The sequence below is a fragment of the Scardinius erythrophthalmus genome (assembly GCF_964197995.2).
Source record: "Scardinius erythrophthalmus genome assembly, chromosome: 24".
Taxonomy (NCBI): Eukaryota; Metazoa; Chordata; class Actinopteri; order Cypriniformes; family Leuciscidae; genus Scardinius; species Scardinius erythrophthalmus.
The window spans coordinates 10,541,264-10,565,291 of NC_138244.1; the positions used below are offsets into that span (position 1 = coordinate 10,541,264).

The following is a 24,028-nucleotide window of genomic DNA, read 5'->3' on the forward strand; positions in this document are numbered from 1 at the left end:
TTGTAATCTGGTTTATGTAATCAGATTCCAAAAATTAAAAACCTGTAATTAGATTACATTACATTTTAGATTACATTACATTTTACAGTACTCATAATCATATTACAGTCTTTTTTTAATTGATGATTACTTTAAACATGACTGCTTAATATTCACAAAAATGCCTGTACATTATTCAGAATTCATTTAATATCCCAATTTTTTTTAAATGTACCGTTTAAAAGTTTTTTGCTTGTATATGTTCAAAAAGTCTTGCAGTTTTATGGAATTGCACGCACAGAGCAGCCACTAGTCAGGAGGCTTTAATTATACCGAAAATCGAGAAGCCAAATTACAATATTTATTTACTTATTAAATATTAAAAACCTGTTTTAATAAATGTTGTATTTTAATTTAAAATTATTATTTCTTTTAATGTAAAATGTATTTGTTGATAACAAAAAAAAAATTCTTTGTAGTTTTGTATTAATATGGCACATGATTGTCCTTTTTAAATCAATGAGATAAACGAGTTAGGTCAAAAGTCATCTAGAATTAATCAAAAATTAGTCTGATCATATTACCTAAAATGTGTAATGTAATAGATTCATTAATTTCCATGATGTAATTTGCCTTCAGTAATGGACTACAATTGGTAAGTAGTCTTCCCAGCACTGGATGAAGGCATCACATGGGGTGAAAGATGCAGACTAAATAAGTGTGGTGGCTCATCTAAAAAAAATTGTGCCACCTTTTTCTCGCTTGGTTTGGTTGCAGCGATCGCTCATAATGAATGGTCTCTAATGGAGATTGCGTTGCAGGCAAACGGGGATCAATCTCACCAGGCCAGGGTTGCAGTGAATGAAGGGCTCACGGGGATTCACTGCCACACTTTCTCAGGGGAAGCGTGCAGCGTTCACACGCCAATAACATGCTTGAACGAGCAGGTGCAGCTGCTTCGTGACGAAATAATCTGTAATCATTATGATGTTATGAAAGGCGTAATCTGACAGAAAACTGAATGTTGAAACAGGCAAGGTTAAAGACTTTATTTGGACAAGAATCAATATGATATGGGGGAAAAAAAGTTGTAATCATGACTGTTTTCATGTTGTTTGACTGTTAACAACTGACTGCACATAGTTGATGCATGATGTCTTGATTGAATCTCTTTATTATCTTTAGATTTTAGCTTAAAATGTATATATATAAAGAATGAAGAGTTCAGATGCAAAAGCCTCTAAGTGCCATCTGAAATTTTCTTCTAAAATGAGCATTTTTATCAAGCTCGTACATTTAGGTTCAGTAATTTCACTTTAATGACAATTAATAGGTAATTTTCATTGCCATTAAAGTGAAATAACTGAGCATAAACATACAAGCTTGATAAAAATGATCATTCTAGAAGAAAATTTCAGATGGCACTTATCTGAAGTCTTCATATATATATATATATATATATATATATATATATATATATATATATATATATATATATATAGTTTATTTCAAGACATTTACTTTATATCATAAATATATACAGTATAATGGATGTTTTGGTTTGAATTTGATGGAAGCATGAATAATTACGTAGATGAGTAGATGCTTGTTTTGGCTTCACCAGTGAGTGGAGCGCTGAAGAAACATGGAGACGCTGCAGATTTATTGATTTTGTTAACCTGCAGTAATCCACAGCTCATTGAACCACTGAGTCAGGACTCATGGGGTTATTGCTGGGGTTTGTGTGCCTAGAAAAGCGTGAACGTTTCAATGCCTGTGCGGTGTTTGTTTACTAGTGGCAGAAAATATGGTTAGTGTCTGAATTTCCATTAACGGTTATTTCTGGAACAGTGCATTATATGAGAGGAGAGTTTGTGCACAGCGGGAAGTGTGCAATAACATTGTGGTGTCAATGCAGATTCATTTTGGGACCTGACTAAATGCTACTTTCAGCTAAATTTCAGCAAATGTGCTACAAAAGGCTGCAAATACAGTGGCCACACAAGATATTTGGGCTCTGAAGACTCACTTAATGTTACTAGATTAAAAAATATCAAACCGAGTGGCATCTGCAAACAAATAATGCTAATAATAAACTTTTTTTTCATAAACCTTTAGTTTTACCATCTGAATTGTTCATTTTGTTGTCTATTTATTTTTTTTAAATATTGATTATTATTTTTTATTAGTTTTTTTTCTTTTGGTTTGTTTTTTATATTTGGTTTGTGTTTGTATTTTTTGTTTTGTATTGACATTTTAATTTTGTTGTCTGTTTTTGTTCGGTGTTTTGAATCTAACAACCTTGTTTTGATTGACTTGTATTTTACTGTTATTTTGCTCTTTAAATCAATGATTTTCATGTCTTTTAAATTTCATACATTTTCACAGAGCAAACGCAGAAGGGTCACTTGCGAAACGGCTCCAGAATTAAGAGACAAGTCTGTAAATGTTGTTTGACAGCCCCCATCAATCAGTCTGTCAATCTTAAATCTCAAATGTTTTCACCTCGCAGGGCTTGCAGACAGGGACGCGGGAGCTGGAGGAGATGGGAATGAAGTTCAGCCAGAGTCTTCTCACCCTCAGGAGGAACTCCATCCATTATAACAGCCGTCTGATCCAACACGCGCCTGCCCTGCTGGACCTGGACGACAGACTGCTCGACCACAAATCCAATACGTGAGTCTTAAATGAAGATATTTTGACCTCACATACGTCTCTGGCTTCAAAACTCGTCAAAATAGACCACAATAAAAAGGTTTTCTAAATCAGTGGTTTATACTCAATACTTTAAAACAGTGCTTCTCAGCTGGGTTTGCTATTAATACAGATGTTCAAATTTGCGAATACGGCAGAGTTTAATTAGACATGGCCTTGAATAAAATGTAAAAAACAAAAGTTATTGAGAATTATTCTATTCCCTTTTAAAGTAGGAATATTCATTTGAACGATAAATCTTTTTATTTTGCTACACACAAATTACTCAGCTGCATTTAATTATTTGAAATTAGACACTTTTTTGTTAGTATATGCACATTCAGCTGGCCCTGTGGGATTTATATTTGATGACTATAATTGTCTGTAACTATATTATGATAACGATTCTGCTTCGGTGGAGCAGAATGAAAATAAGAGTTAGATGCGCATTTCCTAAAGGAATCTCAGTGCAAGCCCACAGCAGCAAAGGAATAGCATTAAAGTTTTTATTAAAATTAGGAACATTATAGAGGGAGAGAGAAATTGATGGGGTTCTGCATTTATGGTTCACTTTTTTTTAATTAAAGTCCCCCTGTGGTAAAAAATCAAGTTTTTAATGTTGTTTATTTGTCTCTGTGGTGTTTGTAATGTGTTTTAAGACAAGCCATGCGCAAATTCATAGTTCAACACCATTGAAGAGTATTTTCTTCTTAAAACTGTAGTGAACAAAGACAGTCAAGAACGTTGTCTGAAATCGCCGGTGTCTCTTACGTCACAAACTACCTTGTAACCAATCACGTCACGAGGGGGGCGGGCTTTAGCATGTCATCATTACTATGCTGCAAAGCAGGGGAGTCCAGTTTATCCCGCTATATTTTTCTGTTGATATGAACAATCGGGTACATTTATCAATATAGCAGGTGAATTATGTATATGATGTATATTACGATGTTATGATGAACTATATGTCTTTCTCCACTGATGTTCTGAGTTCTGATTGTTAGAAGGCCTGACTATGAGGTGGCGAAGGGGAACATGGTTTGTGTAACATTAGCAGCACATTATTAGCTGTTTGATAACGTAGTCAAGCCAAAGGCTAATCATATTAATTACCGTTATGTGTCCGACGTTGTAGAGAGATGCATAAAACGCATTACCATTCTGATACCTCGACTTGTAGACAACCCTATAATTCACTCTTTCTCTTCTTCTGAATCAGTTTCTGGTTCAAACATATATGGCTGAATTAAACCAGTATTTCCACTTGCCATTGTGCAGAGTCTTCTACAGTAAAGTTGATCGAGTGGATCTCTGAGCTGGTGTGAGTGAGTGGAGGCGGGGCTTTCTTAAATTATATAAAAAAAAATATATAAAAACTTAACATGCATAAACAATCTACAAACAATATGTAGATGGAGTATATTAGGTGGTTTAAAGAGGAAATAATTGCAGAAAAGTGTGAGAAAATGTGTTTGTCCTGAAGGAAATATATGGGGAGGAAATGTTGAAGTTTTGGGTAAATTTAAATGTTAGGATGTGGTTCTGGGTAAATAAAATGCTGCATCAGAGGTGTTTTGTTGTTGTCATGACTTTGCTCGTCTTGTTTTTTTTTTTGTCTGCAGCTTGTGTAGATGTCTATATTTGCATACTGAATACTCACATAATTAACCAACCAATTGCAGTCAGTATGCAAATAGAACAATGACGTAATAACTCTCGGTTCGATTTTTCTTAGTACTGTAAAAATAGAATGAGGAATATCTGTAAAATGCCGCATTCTAAGCACTATACCACGTTGCCAAAGTGACCTTGTTAATGATCTTTAAGAGTCATATTCCAGATTTGCTGTTGCCAAGTGAGGCAGCCATTTTACTTTGGCTTTTTAAATATGATCTCGAGCTGTGGGACGTGGACAGACTCATTCAAAGTGCATCAGCTCCCTTTCAAGTTTTCAATTTGCCACTGAAGGGGTTTCCTGGGAGCACTGCCACTTTCTCTGTTTTCCTTACGTCTCTCCAACTCCTTTCTTCTCTACACACACTCTTTCTCTCCTCTCCCTCTATTTTCCCTTCCCCAGTATCCTCAAGTTAAAATTCACTTAGAGTCTTGATTTCTGTCATGGAATGAAATGGACCAAAGCTGAGCTATTGATTTCTACGAAGTTCAATTAAATCCCTTTTGTGTGCATTTTGAATTGTTACATCTTGTCCGCACAGACCGCTCAGTGTTCTGAAGAGATTATCCCACCCCTCTCTCTTCTCCAGGATTTCACGGCATTTCTATTGTTCCCCTCTTCTTCTTCCCTTTACTGAAGAGAAAACTGTAAACTTGACTGGTCTAACCCGAGAGTATTGCATAACTCAGTTATGCACAACTGTAGAATTCTGCTTATGAGCCTTGTCTGGTTCAGCCAGAACCAGAGCTCTACTTAGATGGATGTAAGATATAGCTCATCATTTTTTTTACTTTCATAGACAAATACACTTTTACGATTTCAGTCTTTGACTGAAATAACTGAACATTTAATAATTCATTACATGTACATAGCACTTTTCTCAGCATTCAAAGCGCTTTACATAGGGTAATCTCCTCAACCGCAACCAATGTGCACCAATGTGTTTTTTGACATTTGACAAATAATGTAAAAATTTGGGTTCCACGATTTATATTGGTTATCGTTTTTGTTCAGCATTGGCCAATATTTTATATATATCGGACGAAATTGAATATTTATTTGATGTTTATTTTTATATTTATTGATTTTATATTTAATTAATTTTTTATGATTTTTCTGTTTATGTTTAGATGTACCATCCCCATGACCTAACATAGGGCAAGCGTCTTGGCAAATGGATGGACGAATGTTTATTTTTATATGATTTATAATTATTTTATAAATATTTCCCAGATCTCACAATGAATATCTGTTTTTCATACTGTACATTATAATAGTGTGATGTCTAAATTCACTCAGCATTTATTTACATTTTTGTATTTAATTAGACAAAATGGTATAACATTTTAATTAGGGCTGTCAAGCGATTAATCGCGATTAATCGCATCCAAAATAAAAGTTTGTTTTTACATAATATATGTGTGTGTACGGTGTATAATTATTTTCTATATATAAATACACACACATGCATGTATATATTTAAGAAATATTTGCATGTATATACTGTGTATATATATTTATATTATATATAATTTATATTATATATAAATATTTTATATATAAATAACACATTTTTCTTAAATATATATGCATGTGTGTGTATTTATATATAGAAAATAATTATACTCCATACACACACGTATATGTAAACACAAACTTTTATTTTGGATGCGATTAATCGCGATTAATCGTTTGACAGCCCTAATTTTAATATAAGCCATCTATCAATTACGGACAATAACGTGAAAATAATTATCGGCATACATTTTTTTTAATCCAAAAGAACATCTTTGAAAGGAAAATTGGATAAAAAAGACACTAAATAATGAAAAGGTCAGTTGTATTTTAGGGTTAGAGTTTGGTTCATTTTCAGCTGGCGTGTTTTGCTATACTTGTGAGGACCAAATTTCTGGCTGGTCTTCACAAGGGAAATTGATTAATAAACATAATAAATTGTGTTTTATTGAAAATGTAAAACTGCAGAAAGTTTTGTGTGATGGGCTGGTTTAGGGATAGGGTTAGTGCAAGGGGAGAGAATATACAGTTTGGACAGTATAACAACCATTACGTCTACGGAGGGCCTGCAAGTATAGCAAAACAAAAGTGTGTGTGTGTACCTGTTATTCCTACGTTGTGAAGTCCCCACAAGGTCAAAAATGTCACTACGTAGGGAAACCAGGTAATTGTTTTTTGGTCCCCATGAGGAAAACTTCTTATACGTCAAACAGAATGTCTTTTTGACAAAGTAAAAATGCAGAACGTTTTCTGTGATGGTTGTGTTTAGTGGTAGGGATAGGGTGTAGTGATAGAATATACAATTTGTACAGTGTAACAATCATTGTCTATGGAAAGTCCCCATGAAACATGGAAACCCAACGTGTGTGTGTGTGTGTGTGTGTGTGTGTGTGTGTGTGAGAGAGAGAGTGAGAGAGAGAGAGAGAAACCATCTCTATTAAGGATGTCTTTTCTGCTTTAAGGTCTGTAGTGATTTGATCAGTTTCTTTTGACAGTCAGCACAGCAGATGACAACAGATGGATATCACTTTCCACTCAAAGGCAGTGACCGCCAACTTCACAGCTCTAGTCGTGCCTTTTGTGCTTTTTGCGAGTCAGTCCAGGAAAGCCGGCTCTACTGACGGCATGCATCCAAAATCATCCCAGACAAAGTCATGTGGATGGTTAATTCACCTCGAGCCCCAGACACAAAAGAGAAGCGAGCGCTTTCAGAGCTGAGAGGAAGCCCTTTTTGTTTGCGACTCCTCTGTGAGGGAAACAATTCACATTCAGATGGATGCTATTTTCCTGCCCAACACTTTTGTGTAGCCCGACAGAACGCTCAATACTTGCTAGATCTCAAATGAAGCCCTGCGGCTCACATGAACACTCTTCACGTTCAAGTCTATTATAAATTTTGTGTCAAAAGTTCAGCCTTTTTGCTTTCATAGTTCAAAAAAAAAGTCCACAGAATTGATTTTCTAATAATAAAGCATGACTTTTTTGGAATAGGTTCGGAAATGGGCTTCTATCACGGCTGAGCATTAAAATGAAAAGTTAAATTTTTGTGTCTGACCTCAATTTTAGTCTCCTTAGAAACGCTTCCTTATGACGTCACTTACCAGCAAGTGTTTTTTTATCTAATGAACTAAAGACGTCCAAGAAGCCGTTTTGATGCCAGACCCCTCAGAAGATAACCAGCTCTCATAAAAACGGCTTTGAACGTCTCCACACCTTTCATGACATTTTATATTACAGCTTGACACATTTGTTCAGTTCTTTCATTACGCAGTTTGGAAATGAGTCCCCACGGTATGTTCTGGCTCGCTGTGTAATTCTTCCCGAGCTCGATTTCTTTTCTTCCCCCACATCAGAGCGCTTCGCCAAAGCCTCGAAGTTGAAAGCTTAGTCAACCATGAAACACATTCAATTGAGAGACAAAAGGGGGATCTTTAAAAGGGTAAACAAACAAACAGACAGGCAAAAACAAGAAATAACACTAATAAGAACAACAGCAATTGATTATTATCATTTTTAATATTTCCTCAACAATTCTAGCTGAATTTACATGGCAATTGGCCCGTTTTATCCTTTTGCAATGTTGTCCTCGGATTCACCCAGCACCTTCAGCTATTCCAACAATGAAAATTGAGCCGACTTGTGAAACTTATTCCATCAAAAGTTACCACAAACTACATTAACTTGTTAATCCACTCTGAAATGATGGTCGCCCTTCAGGAAACTGAGGAAGGTTGAACCCGCCAGTTAGCTTGCTTCATTTCAATTAATTTAGAGCATTTAAGTATTCTTTAGAGAGAAATAGGCATGCATCACACTGCTTTCCAAGGCAGTCTCCATTCTTTAGTTATTTTCCTGAGGGAGTACTGGTTTATGAGTTGTCATATGTATGTATGTCGTATGTACAAATGACTTGTATTTACTATAGAATTTTGGTTCACCATGGTATTTTTTCCTTCTTTTTTTAACATAATTCTTTTTTTTTTCTGTAAATTTTTTTTTTTATCAAGCCTGTTATTTAACGCATCAAGTGATATTATATATAAAAATGCCATTTAAAACTTAAAAAATGCACATATATTTGCATAAAATGATACAATATATATATATATATATATATATATATATATATATATATATATATATATATATATATATATATACAGTGCTATGCATAAGTTTAGACACCCATACTAAAGTTGACTAAAAAGAGGAATAAAAAATCATCTTTTGGAAATTGAACTTAATGCCTTAATTAAAAAAAATAGGAAAAATCCAACCTTTAAGGACACCAATTTTCTTTGTGAATGAATAATGTATGGTAAATAAATAAATGTTCTTCCTTGAAATACAGGGTGCATACGTTTGGACACCCCTATGTTAAATTCCCATAGAGGCAGGCAGATTTATTATTTTTAAAGGCCAGTTACTTCATGGATCCAGGATACTATGCATCCTGATAAAGTTCCCTTGGCCTTTGGAATTAAAATAGCCCCACATCATCACATAGCCTTCACCATACCTAGAGATTGGCATGGTTTTATTTCAGTTAGCCTAATAGCTGGTTTGATTTGCATTGAGAGATGATCTTATGGAAAGTACTCCATGCCAATAACTGGCCTTTAAAAATAAAAATCTGCCTGCCTCTATGGGAATTTAACATAGGGGTGTCCAAACTTACGCACCCTGTATTTTAAGGAAGAACATTTATTTATTTATGATACATTATTCATTCATAAAGAAAATTGGTATCCTTAAAGGTTGGATTTTTCCTATTTTTTTTAATTAAGGCATTAAGTTCAATTTCCAAAAGATGATTTTTTTATTCCTCTTTTTAGTCAACTTTAGCATGGGTGTCTAAACTTATGCATAGCACTATATATATATATATATATTCATATTATAATCAAGTCAGGGGCTGTTAATTGCATAATTATTTTTATTTAATTTACTTTTTAAATATATTACGCTAAGTGAATGTGTGAAATTGATTGCACTAACCTATTTTAGTCATTTTATCTATCAAGAGAGCAGTGCATTTCTGGTATGGGATGCTACTGGTTTATGAGTTGTCATATGTATGTCGGTCATAGGTTCAGAAAAATAACATTTTTCTATAACTACCCATTCGTAAATGAGGTCAAATGACTTGTATTTACTATGGAATTTTGGTTCACCATGGTATTTTTTCCTTCTTTTTTTAACATAATTATTTTTTTAATATTTAATATGTAAATATTTTTTTATCAAGCTATTTAATGCATTAAGTGACATTATATATAAAAATAACATTTAAAACTCAAAAAATGCTCTGAAAATACACTGAAGGCAGCAAAAGTTCGTACATAATTTTGCGTGTGAGCCAGGGGTTGTTCATTTTTACATTGCAGTTTTGCAAATTTTTTGCACTAAATTTATGTGCTAAATCTACTTTTTAGTCCATGAAATGGCATCTTAGGAATTCTTTTCTAAACAGTCCACCAAAAATCACTGAACCAATCAACCGCAGGGAAGCTCCACTAATTGTATTGCACCTCTGAAAGTTTGCCAGAACTTCATATTCCTTAGTTGTTCAGTTGCACGTTTAATTATGAATGCACAATTGGACAGACCCTCCAAAAGAATCATTATAAGCATACTTAAAATTCAGAGCCGCTGTTCCCTGTGTTACAGTCCCCGCATGAACAGGCTTGATAGCAGGATGTGTTGTAAAATGAAACTACCTCTGCACATCTTTTACTAGCATGCGTTCAGACGCAGTGACAGAGAAGGGAGGGGAAGATAAGAGCTTGAAAAGTGGGCTGCAAACAGCTTTTGAGTGGCGTTGATTTTAATGCCTTCTTGGAGATATTTGCTGGCAGATCTCTTATGAGGTGTCTGTAATAGTTTGTGAGAGCACACACTGTAAACAAGAGCTGCGTATCCTTGTGCAGCGATGGCCGTCTCTCAGGAGAGAGCTGATTGAATCTCTGTTCCCTGCCGTCACGCAGACACGAACACTCCCTCGCACGCAGCTTGCCCCTTCTAATCTGCAAATTAAATTATTTCCGGAACTTTGGACTTTTTTGCAGAGCCTGACATTTTGTTCAGGGTAGAAAATGTATTATTTTGAAATAATGCATGTCATTGAGGTCTTTAAAATGCCTGTTGATTTTGTTTTACCACTGATTTTTTTTTTTTTATTACTTGACATTTTCTCTTTAAATAGTGATTGACCATATAGGTCTTTCAAAAATAAAAATTGTATAGTAATAAGTATTAATAATAATAATAATAATTTTCTTTAATCTTTTTATAATTATTTAATCTTTAAATAATTAAATCTTAAAATAATTTAATAAAAATGACTGCATTTAAATATATGAGTATATGTTAGTATAGTACATTTATTAGTAAATTATTATAATATATTATTATTTATATAGTTTAAACGGGTTTAAATCCAAAAATTATGTTTTTAAATCGCTAATGGCAAAAATTTTATTATACTTTTTATTTAAACTGATTCAGTTTTTATATATTAGTATAGTACATGTATTAGTATATTAGAATAATATATATTGTGTCATTTATTAGTATATATGCTAGTTTATTAGTATTAGTATTAGCATTTATTAGTATTTTGCTAATAGTTTGCAGGTTTAAATCTTCTTGACTAACTTTTGATTGCAGTTATTATAGTCACAGTGTCATAATTTTGGAAAGATCATGATATTTAGAGAAAAGTAAGTACAGTTTTAGTAGTATTATCTGTCTTATCCTTACTTGCTGCCACCTCATAAGTAGTTTATGGATGTGAAACTGTAATCCATTGTAAGTAGTTTATGATATTTTATTTTATTTATATATATATATATATTTGGAGCAGGTCTTAACCAGGGGATTTGAGAAGTAATTACATGCCATGTGGTTGTGTACACCTCTCTCCAGATATACTTAACTCATTTTTTAGTGTATTTAAATCATGATTCTGCATTCTAATGAGCTAAAATATCAGTAATGTCATTAACATGAAGCATCTTGCTGCCTCTTTATGCTTATTAACTGCATTAATCGTATCTGTCCTTTTTTTTTAGTCGATATAGTATAAAGTATGTATAAAGTAGTGCTGTAGCGGTTCGTAGTCGACGTCAAAATTACGTCGACGTCATATTTTTTGCGTCGACGCTTCTTTATTTATTTTTATTTTTTTTGCACCATTCCCGGAGGTACAGCTCGCCACACTCACACCGCCCGCCGTGTTATTCTGCCATGTTTCTGCCCTTTCTTTCCAAACCGCGACAAACGCCAGTCTCCTTTCTCTGCAGAATGCCATAAATCCGCTCAACCAATCACAGCGCACCATTCCACGCATTGTAAACAGTAACAGTGGCGCTCTGACACCCGACATCCTATCTCTGACACCCTTATCTACTTTGCACTTTTTGATCAACAAACAAACAAAAAAATTAATACATTTGACGGCATTGATGAACCTGTGGTGGATTCGTATGAAGGTAAAATGATGCCATAAAGTATTGCATGCGCAGGGTAATATTTGTGAAAGTGTACATAAGATTGCAAGCGTAAATTAAATTTGCATGCGCAAGAGAAGATTTGTAAAGGTGTAAATCGCCTTTCAAGTGTAAGAAAAAAATATTTGCAGCATTTAACTGTTATTCGTAAGTGTAATTCATGTATTGTGAAGCTGCAGCTTCATGCTAAAGCAAAATAAATAGGATCTGTATTCCTCTGACTTCAATTTTTCCGCGCTTACACTTTTGGCACGGTTTTTGCGCTCAAATACGGCCAAAAGTATTGCAGGCCCGTGAACAGCAATTTGCGACCGAAAACAACAGAGTTAGGAACTGCAAAACAGATTCACTGCATAAAATCAAACTTTGTGTAAAAAATAAACTGTTGCAAATGTCTAAATGTGTGCATAGGGCAACAAAGTTACCGAAATAACCCGATTTGTACAGTTACGTCTTTCTTTTACCTGCGCTTCCAGTTTTGGCACGATTCTCTCACTCACTGAGTTTTGCAAGCGCGAAGAGGAGGGCGGGTCCACCTTCTTCATGTAGCCAATCAGATGAGCTTCTCGCTGACTCTAGGTTTACTCTTATCTGATTGGTTCAATAAACACGCCAGTCACCAGAACACATCTTTATCTTCATTTGGCTCAGAAACCTTCTGGTTGCCGAAATGGTACTTTTAATGCACACATACATGTTAAATAAATAGATAAACAAATAAATAAACAAATAAGTCATGATTGCTTAATAAGCTGTGCACCATTAAGCTGATTAAAGCTGACTAACATTCATACTGAATTTCAAGCTGGTGTTAACGTTACTGGATTGAAATTTGATATATTATATAATCTGTTACACCACTGAGCAGATGTTAAACTTTACAATCAAAACATTTAATACCCATTCTTTATGTAATAATACAATTCTGATGCAGTGTTTTTCACATCATGTCTCTGTTCGTGGCATTTAACACTCAATTACATATTTTGAAATATGTCTTGGTCGCACTGCCAATATTGATTCTGATTTAGTGATTACTTTCGTGTGACTGATCAAGCTATTATATGTAGCTAGTATAAATAACTTAATGCTTTCTCTGTGTCCAGATTTGACTGTAATGAAAAACTGATACTAAATCAACATAAACTCAACTTTGACAAAAAGTAACTAATTATGTCTGAATAAAAACCCAGCAACCAGGGAATATACAGCATCTTGATATGTTCATATATAGGGCTATACAGCCATCTAGTGGTTACACGATGGCATTACAGGTGATAAATGGTGCATAGAGATGCTCTTAAATACACGAAAAAATATTATTGTAACATAATAGTGGAATCCTACCAATCAGTAGACAGGTGAAATTATGCATGCAGTAGTTCAGATACTATTTTTTTTTCTTAACACACCAGCTCGAAATTCAGTATGTACTCATATAGTCATCCTAATGGTGCACAGCTTATTAAGCAATCATGACTTATTTGTTTATTTATTTGTTTATCTATTTATTTAACATGTATGTGTGCATTAAAAGTACCATTTCGGCAACCAGAAGGTTTCTGAGCCAAATGAAGATAAAGATGTGTTCTGGTGACTGGCGTGTTTATTGAACCAATCAGATAAGAGTAAACCTAGAGTCAGCGAGAAGCTCATCTGATTGGCTACATGAAGAAGGTGGACCCGCCCTCCTCTTCGCGCTTGCAAAACTCAGTGAGAGAATCGTGCCAAAACTGGAAGCGCAGGTAAAAGAAAGACGTAACTGTACAAATCGGGTTATTTCGGTAACTTTGTTGCCCTATGCACACATTTAGACATTTGCAACAGTTTATTTTTTACACAAAGTTTGATTGTATGCAGTGAATCTGTTTTGCAGTTCCTAACTCTGTTGTTTTCGGTCGCAAATTGCTGTTCACGGGCCTGCAATACTTTTGGCCGTATTTGAGCGCAAAAACCGTGCCAAAAGTGTAAGCGCGGAAAAATTGAAGTCAGAGGAATACAGATCCTATTTATTTTGCGTTAGCATGAAGCTGCAGCTTCACAATACATGAATTACACTTACGAATAACAGTTAAATGCTGCAAATATTTTTTTCTTACACTTGAAAGGCGATTTACACCTTTACAAATCTTCTCTTGCGCATGCAAATTTAATTTACGCTTGCAATCTTATGTACACTTTCACAAATCTTACCCTGCGCATGCAATACTTTATGGCATCATTTTACCTTCATAGATTCTGCCGTAGGGAAGAAACGTAAGCCATCGAAATCTAATCATTTACGTGAGGAGATTAAGAAGATGAGGCACGCGGGAGGAAGAGAAATGCCGACTGTTGCTTGTTCTCACACGACAGCGTCAAACTTCTGTCGAATGCTGACACGTTAACCCCAGGGGATCTTTCAAAAAACTTTCAATTCTTGTACTAAAAGTCAACGAAAACCGAGCAGGACCTAAGCCATTTTACAGATGATCGCCGTCAAAAAAGAAGGTCGCCGTCGTTCAGAAGGTATTTCTTAGCGATGGCTTATTGAATGTAGCCTATGTTTAGTCCAGATTAGTATTGACCGAGTTCAGAGGCTGTCATATGTGGATCAACTTACTTTGTTGTGTATTTTCAACAGTATCAATGTGAAAAATAACTTTTATATTGATTCAATGGATTAATTGCATAAAAAAAGGATTTATCACATTTATACTATATTATTCAGAAGTAAACAGTGTGTTTATGTCAGAATGTTTATTTTTAAACCACAACCTTCTAAGTGCTTCTTTTACCGATATATTTGACATATCTTTTGCATTTCTCATCCAAACAACGTCAAACTTGGCACTGCACTTACTCGTGCCCAGACAGCTGTCGAGTTTGTCGGTTCGACAGAGATATGCGAATAACAGACAGGATAAATAATTCCAATTAGTCGTTAGATTAGTCGACTAATCGATAAAATAATCGCCCGACTAATCGTTTAATTAATAATCGTTTACCCCAGCCCTAGTATAAAGCAGATGCTTCTGTCCAAGAAACCGTACTCGGTTACTAACGTAACCTCGGTTCTCTCTAGAAGAGGGAACGAGTACTGCGTTTTGCTAAAAACGCTATGGGAAAAGTCTCTTTTCACGAAAACACTGAAGCAAAAAATTATCCTTAATTTTCATATATGTAAAACGCATGGCGGCAGCAGCAGACAGCTGAAGCAAGACGGCTTGTCTGCTCATTGGCTGCTCTGCGGCAACTGCATAAGCCTATCGAGCGCAGGCTGATGCAACATCAGGCCAATGAGGGCGCTTCGCGCCCTCCTCGCCACTTCCCGCCGAAACGGGCGTGGCTTATCCCTATAAAAGGAGCTCGAAAAGGCTGATTCACTCAATTTTGATCGCCGAAGCGAACCAGAGCAAACCAAACGCACGGCAGGGAACGCAGTACTCGTTCCCTCTTCTAGAGAGAACCGAGGTTACGTTAGTAACCGAGTACGTTCTCTTACGAGAGTTCTCTCGTACTGCGTTTTGCTAAAAACGCTATGGGAACCCCTTGCAAAACGCCGTGCGTGCCGGGATAAAAACACCGATCACCGGAAGCTATTTCAGGCATACAGTGCATAATCACCGGATAGACTCACACAGAGTCAGGGAATAAGGGAGGAAGCCTCAATTCCCTAAACTGTAGCGTCCGTGGGCTTACATTACCTCATGGGGAGAGTCTAAAGACGGAAGGGGTTTCCTCCGTCCTTATATAGACATGTCCACAGACACGAATACGACATCACATAGCCAGGGCAGGGAGCCTGCACTAATGCGGGAAAACGTGGGTCTTACATAGTTCTGCCCAGTATAGTCGGTAGCGCATAGCGCCTGTAAGTAGATTACACCGACAAAAACTTAGCCTGCAAGGCGGGAACCTCTAGGTTATAAAACCTAATAAATGTAGACGGAGAGGCCCAGCCTGCCGCCATACATATATCTTGTAAGGGAATCCTGCTAGACCAAGCCCACGAGGAAGCAACGCCTCTCGTGGAGTGCGCTCTAACTCCCAACGGGCATTGAATGCCTTTGGCAGTATAAGCCAGCGCTATGGCGTCAACTATCCATCTGGATAGACTCTGTTTCGAAACAGCCATTCCTTTGGAACGTCCGCTGAACGAGACAAAGAGCTGCTCTGTCTGTCTGAAGGCAGCAGAGCGGGACATATAAGTTCTTAAAGCCCTAACTGGGCAAAGAAAACTCGAGTCCCCCTCCTCACTCGACGCCGGCAGGGCAGCCAGGGAAATAACCTGAGCCCGAAAAGGCGTGTTGAGGGATTTCGGCACATAGCCGTGCTTAGGTTTGAGTATGACCTTAGAGTCGTTAGGACCAAACTCCAAGCACGTCGGGCTCACAGAGAGCGCGTGCAGGTCGCCTATGCGCTTCACTGAAGCGAGAGCCATCAAAAACACTGTTTTAAAAGATAAGTGTTTGAGGCTGATAGACTGAATAGGCTCAAAAGGGGCACTTTTCATGGCCGCCAGGACCGTAGAAAGGTCCCACATAGGGACTGAAGGAGGTCTGGGTAGATTCAGTCTCCTAGCTCCCCTGAGGAAGCGGATGACTAAATCATTCCTTCCCAGCGACTGACCCAGCGTTGAACCAGAGAACGCTGAAATAGCCGCCACATACACTTTGAGCGTGGAAGGGGATCTGCCCTTATCCAACAGCTCTTGTAGGAAGGAGAGAACCTCCGTTTCCTCACATTCGAGGGGTGAAAGGCTCCGAGCTGTACACCAGCCGGAGAAAACCGACCACTTCGAAGCATAAAGCCGCCGAGTCGACGGCGCTCTAGCCTGAGTGATGGTATTCACGACTCCCTCTGTGAGACCAACGGGTATCCGTTGAGCGCCCACACATGATGGACCACAGTTCCAGGTGTGGGAGCCAAATCGAGCCCCCGGCCTGCGAGAGGAGATCTCTCCTCAACGGCAGTGGCCATGGAGCGATATCTGCCAACTGCATCAGAACTGGGAACCATGTCTGGTTCTCACACTGGCGTTTGCTTGCAGGCATGTACCACGTGCTCGTGGGCTGCGAAAACAAACACGTCTGCAGTTGCCTCTCGGGGAACAAACAGAGTGATTTGCATTCGGCGGCAAAATATTTTCTACCGGCAGACCCGGGATTCGAACTCGGATCCCCCGCACGAGAGTCTAATAATCTACCACTGGACCACAGTGAAGATACATAGACAAAGTCAGCGCGAGTATTATCCACACTGGCGTTTGCTTGCAGGCATGCGAGTAAGCACGACATGCAATACTAACATTTTCAGACGCCTGAAATATGCCAGAATGTGAGAAGAGTGGATATCGCCCGGTTTCAGCGGGGCTGAAAACACTCCATTCCCCTTTCGCCAGTGACGCACGGGAACCGTAGAAACGGCGTTCGGTTGCAGGCAAGCGGGTACTACGCGCTCGCTGGCTGCAAAATGCATCTCCGAAGTCACCTTCAGGGGACCGACAGAGCGAAGCATTGGCGGCATAAAAATATATGCCGCTAGACCGGGATTAGAACTCCGGTCTCCCATGCGGAAAACCTATAATTCCGCCACTGAGCCACAGGGGGATATAGGCTTTGAATGTGAGAAGAGTAGATATCGCCCAGTTTCAGCGGGGCTGAAAACACTCCATTCTCCTTTCGCCAGTGACGCACGGGAACCGTAGAAACGGTGTTCGGTTGCAGGCAAGCGGGTACTACGCGCTCGCTGGCTGCAAAATGCATCTCTGCAGTCGCCTTCAGGGGACTGACAGAGTGAAGCATTGGCGGCAAAGGTGGCGTCAACATGTATTCTTCGGCGTTTGCTGGCAGGCAAGCGTGCTATAACAGACTCACTTGCTGCAATAATATTTCCAGTTGCCGAACAGGGAACCGAGAAATATGAGAGAAAATAGGAGAGACCGACCAACGGTGGGACTGAGAACACTCTTTTCTCCTTCGCCGGTGAATGACGCGCGCGGAGGCAGGGTAGCTTTTCTTGTAACGTAAAGAAAAACTAATCCCGCCGTCCGCTTCCAGGAAGGGCAGCCTCGGAAGGATGCCTGGCGAGTCCTCAGAGTCACCGTAGGCAATTGGCTCGGAGTGAGGGCGTTTCGCCGTCAGCGAGCGCGAGCGCTGCATGAGAAGGCGTCTTGAAAAAGACGCAGCTCTTTTAGGGGTGAGTGTTGCAGCGAACACACACACACACACACACACAGAAAACAGAGCAATATAGCAATAAAGGATATAGGCGTCGGAAAGCGCAGCAGGTACGGCTGTAGAAGGCGGCGTTGGCCAGCGGCTTCGAGGGCTCGTCCCGCTGAAGTGCTTGCTTCGAACGACGCTTGCTTCCGTGATCCAGCGATGCGTGCGCTTCGCTGAAGAGATTAAAAATTGAGTGAATCAGCCTTTTCGAGCTCCTTTTATAGGGATAAGCCACGCCCGTTTCGGCGGGAAGTGGCGAGGAGGGCGCGAAGCGCCCTCATTGGCCTGATGTTGCATCAGCCTGCGCTCGATAGGCTTATGCAGTTGCCGCAGAGCAGCCAATGAGCAGACAAGCCGTCTTGCTTCAGCTGTCTGCTGCTGCCGCAACGCGTTTTACATATATGAAAATTAAGGATAATTTTTTGCTTCAGTGTTTTCGTGAAAAGAGACTTTTCCCATAGCGTTTTTAGCAAAACGCAGTACGAGAGAACTCTCGTAAGAGAACAACCATATAAGCTGTGAAATTGTTAAATGTTTTTGTTGTTGTTTGTTTTTATTATTATCATTATTGAATAACTGTGTTTTTTCTATCTTTTTCGATTGAACAACAGCTTTACTCAGAGATAAAACTGCATTATTTGACAGATTTAATAGTTTTGTTGAAAAATAGCAAAAAAAAATACTTAGTGTTTAGGGGGCGCTATTACACATAGAGTATCTCCGGATCAAAACACAGGCGAAGAAGAAGCAGAAACAAGCCATAGCATGTGTAAGCATATAAATCAAACAATTGATTCAACAAAACAAAAAATTACTGAATGAAATGTCGACCCAGGATGAACTGTAAGAGTGTGAATCTTTGGGGGTGTTGATGGACTCGATCTACTCCATCTATGTTTTCATCATCCTTCTGACTCAGATTTTTCATATAAAAACGTGATTCTTTCAGCTTTTTGCTCAAAATTTTGCTTTTTTTATGAAACTTACCCACATTCAAGTGTTGATATAAAAAGAATACATGAAGCTATAGAATAAAACAGGGTTTATTTGATTGTTTGTTTAAAAGCAGAGGGTCAGTTCTTTCTTTTGATATATTGCATGTTCAGATATTCATACACCAAAATATTCTAGGGGCCATGAACATTTTGTGAAAATGATTAAAAATGCTAGCGGTGGCTGACGACATTTTTTTGTTTTAAACACTGGCGGGGAAAGAGTTAAGACTCATAATTTAATATTTGGATTTATAAATACATATTCGTAACACTTTACAATATATTTGTAAAGTAAATATATAATAAATATATTTTTACAGTATTTATTAACCTTTGTTAATGTTTGTTAATAAAAATGTCCATGTTAGTTTACAGTGCATTAACTTATGTTAACAGATACAATTTAAAATGCATTAGTAAATGCTGAGATTAGCATTAATTAAGATAAATGCTGTTGAAGTATTGTTCACTGTTAACTAATGTTCAGTTAACTAATGTTAACAAATGAAAAATTAGTTCAAAATGTTACCAAATATGAAAATATATTATTGTAGCTGTGTTTTATAGTAGCATTTCTCTGTGAGCGTAGTGTTAATAAAGTAAAGTTTTGATGGTGGCATCAAAGTTTGGTTGGGGTTTACAGAAAATGAAGTTTCTGAAACTGAAATTGGTCAAATCAACTTTATGGCACAATCCGCTGTTCATGAATATAGTGATTTGAATGCATCTTGAACTTGTGTCAGAATAGCAGCTTCGTGTCTGAATGAGTTTGTTTCATTGCTTTTTGATTTGAATAGAGCAGAGATGTCTTCTCCAGCCCCAACTGAAGCTGTTTTTCTTTTTCTTTTTTTTTCACTGCAAAATTAGGCTTTTAAAATTCAAGCCGCTAAGACTCTTTATCAAACAAGCGAGGGGAGAATTCTAATGACCCGAGGATTGTTCTTGGTCAGGAGGTGATGGTGGGAGCAGACGGAGGCCGTCTCTCACTTCCATTGTGTTTTGATTGTCGATTCTGATTGCTCTGGAATTCGTCGATGGGATGACATAGATAATCCGATAGAGATTGCATATAATTACAAAACTAACAAAAGGTTTCTGAGCTATTGTAGCCTACACACACAATAGACAAGCCATGGGAGAGTAAATGAGGAAATGACTTATGTAAATAAAATATTTGTGGTTGAATTACATAAATCTCATTTTAGGCCTGACAATGAATCTATAACCCGTGTGAAAATGTCGCTCTTACGTGTTCTTCAGTTATCAAAAAAAGACCTAGAAATGAACTCATTTAATTCTGCAAAGATGCATTAAATTGATCAGAAGTGACAGTAAAGACATTCATAAGGTAACAAAATATTTCTTTCAATTATCTATTAAAGGATTGTGGAGGAAAAAAGTAAATATTAAGCAGCACAACTGTTTTCATCTTTGATAATGATAATAAATGTCTCTTGAGCAGCAAATCAGCATATTAGAATGATTTTTGAAGGATCATGTGACACTGAAGATAGTCAAATAAAATAATCATTTTCAGTTGTAATAATATTACTGTTTTTATTGTACTTTTGATCTAATAAGTGCAACTTCTTTAAAAAAATAAATAATAATTTGTACCAATCTTTTGCAACGTTATTGTGTGTATGCATTTTGTTGATTTCTTTCTTTCTTTCGAAAAGTTATATTACCTTTAAAAATATTTGTCTTTCAAGTTACAGAAAGTTTCTTCTGTTGAATATCCAGAGAAGCAAACAGAAATATGCTTTCCTTATGATGTCTAAGCCACAGTTTGTGGTCTATTGATCACCCCTGACAAGATTTGAGAATACCTTTGAATTGCAAATGCAAAATATGCTGAAAACAGCCAAAATGCTAAGGCATACATTTAACTATGTGAGGTTAGTCAAGGTAATGATAATGAGCATTGTACTGCTTTTTTGCAGTTCATAGCCTACAATATAAACAAATTGTTAGAAAATCTTGTTTGTTTGAAATCATCGTCCCAGCAGACATATACAGCCTGTCGGAATAATAATGCAATCAAATGTCTGCATTCACAATGTGTATGTAGATTGCAGGGTCAATTTCTGTTTACTATTGATTCGTTTGGTGCTCCACAAGAGAGGGAAAAAACTGTCTTTGCCACATTTCTGTACTCATATTCATCGAAATGTGGCACAGGCCTTGTAAATATTTGCATAATACTTGAATGAATGATATATTTACTTAGCAACTATCCAAAGTGGAATTCAAACTCTTTCTGCTAGCGTGCTGGCGAGGTGACAAATGGAGAACGCGCTAGTGTTTCAGAAGCACACGTACCAATTTAGCCGAGCCAAGAGAGACTTCTGTAGATCATTAAACCAAAATAGTGGATTTGTCGAGCTGCTTCCCATGTCTAAGAGATGACTCTGAGCATTTAGAGTTGACAAAAGCGCAAATCAAGTATTTCAACCATCAAAACTATAGCAAAACATAAGACATAAGAACTTATATCTGCTGGGTAAACACTCACTGGATGGGATGGAAGGAAACAGGGCAGAATTGTTATATCTTTACATCAGACGAGCATTTGACAAGTCAAACGGTGAAAACATTTTATATAATAGGTGTGCCCAACCCCGAGATTTTTTTTTCATACACCATGAAAGTGGTTTGGCTCTTAGCAGTGTTCATCACGCTCCACGGCTAACCTGCTCCGGGTCTGGTTGTGTTCTGGTTGAGAGATCTTAAACCGAAACTGGATCAATCAGCTGTGAGCAAAGTGACACATCTCTGATGCAATAATGTCACTCACACAGTTAGTAAAAGTCACAACCTAGTAAAAGCTTGCCAAAATTGGGGCTGTCTGGTAAGGGGTTAAAAACAAAATTGCCTGGCTTTTAATAATGATTATTTATTATAATTATTTTATATGATTTATATAATTATTATACCCCTAATCTATTACACATGAGCAATATTAGTTGAAATAATTATTATTAAAAATTTTGTTTAAATGAACATAATTATATACAGATAATATGTAATATTTTAATTTATCAAAACTGATTATTAAATATGACAAATATAACAAAATAAATGTTCAAATATTTACGTAATACTTTATGTATTAACTTTTACAGAATTTATAGGCTTTTACATACAGTACATATATGTGTTATATATATTATTTGTACATTTTATATAATGTAATATAATAAAGAGATTATCCTCTTTGAATATGAAGTGACTACTAATGCTCCACCATAATGCTGACTATTGAATATGTGTTGATATGTAAATATGGATGGACATACATATTTGTAACATCATAACCATGCTGATTTCTGAATGTCTCATTTTTACGTAATTACTCTGGGTGTCCTTACATTTTCGTTCATGCATTTGGCAGACACTTTTATCCAAAGCTGCGTATTTGATCAGTTCTTGCTTACCCTGGGAATCGAACCCATTGCTAGCACCATACTCTACTGTTTGAGATACTGGAAACAAGGACGTTTTGAAGCTTTGTATCGTTATTGTTAGATTATAGCTAAAATATATCAGATACTATATTTCTAAAAAGCAAGAGCAACCTTGTTTTTTTCCTCCCTCTGCTTTTAGGATGACGAAATCAAGGAGTCGATGTCTGTTTAGCACAGTCCAGTTAGCCCCTGCTGGTTGACAGTGGAAGCGCATTTAAAAGCAAGTGCTATGTGCCAAGTGGTCAGCCGCAAACCCTGCAACTATCCGCTTATCTATCGCCCAGAGTCCCTGTGTTCAGTCTCCAGCCACAGCAGCATAATCCTCCTGATAGGCATTGATTGTCCTCCATCCGTACAGTGAATTACAAGTGATCTTGGATTAATTGAAATGGCAGGTGATTGTGTTCTGGAAACCTGCAGCAAATTAGCCACACAGGACAGATTTAACTTCCTCTAAGACACCATTGACTTTATGGAATTGAATTATACATTTCATTCGATCTTCTTCCATTTTGCGCTTTATTTTTCCATTGAGGAGACCGGGGTAGTTGTTACTTATTACAAAAAGCACAAAATATCGTGTTCATAATCTTAAATCATAATGCAGTTACTTGTTTTTCCTCTTAAACAAATTTCGTTTTCCTTTGACATCACTTGGGCCTATTGGATAATGTTAACCAATAGTCAAATAGCTATTTTGGCCTTGTTTGAGTTCCATTCTGGCATGCACGCTTACTTTTCAGCATCCAGTAATTTCTCGATTGATAACACCATTTCAATTGGAAATATGTCACATTACAGAAAAATGGGTTGTAAATGCCAATTAATGTTGATTTTAATGGCAAGTTCCCACTGTGAAAGTTTACCCTATAATGCCTGCTAAGTTCAGTGGTGTTAAACAGTTAAAAACTTGGTTAGTGAAATAAAGCTGAAATAAATATAAATATTATATAAAATACTTAAACTTAAAATGCAAAAATTAGAAGTGTTGCGTATGCAACTAACTTAAAATAAGTTTATTATAAGTTATTTTGTACTAAAATGATTGAAACTGAAATAAATAAATCTAAGTGGAATTATTATTTTTTTTAAATGTCAAAAGCACATTACATTGTTACTGAAACTAAAATTAAAATTAAAACTGAAAATATAAAACTAAATGTAATACAAATATGCATATTACTAAAATAACACTAATAAACTGCATATTTTTTAAGCTACGTGTCTATAGAGACATTTACAGAAAGTGAAGCTGCCTTATCAAATATGGAGAAAAAAGTGAGACAACGAGCCCTAGTCTCCCCTGTATCTATCTCTCTCTTATTCCGTCTACACTGTCATCTTACGATCTTTCGAGATGTGCGGTGTTGTGTTTTTATGATTGAGTGCCGAAAAGCCGACCTGCTGAATGGCATAAAGATGTATGGACTCGCCGTGGCCAAGCGGCGCAGAAATGAACACAGCTCTCGCTCAGCGGCCACTTAAA

General features: G+C 37.0%; 1 protein-coding gene across 2 annotated transcripts in view; it reads left to right on the top strand.

Annotated features, from left to right (window-relative positions):
• Positions 1 to 24,028, top strand: part of agbl1 (AGBL carboxypeptidase 1) — a 162,068-nt gene that overhangs the window by 132,738 nt on the left and 5,302 nt on the right. For both annotated transcript variants that reach the window (XM_081355542.1, XM_081355543.1), the window contains exon 23: positions 2,492 to 2,655. In XM_081355542.1, coding sequence (XP_081211668.1) covers positions 2,492 to 2,655 — 164 coding nt within the window. The remainder of the gene's footprint in view (positions 1 to 2,491; positions 2,656 to 24,028) is intronic.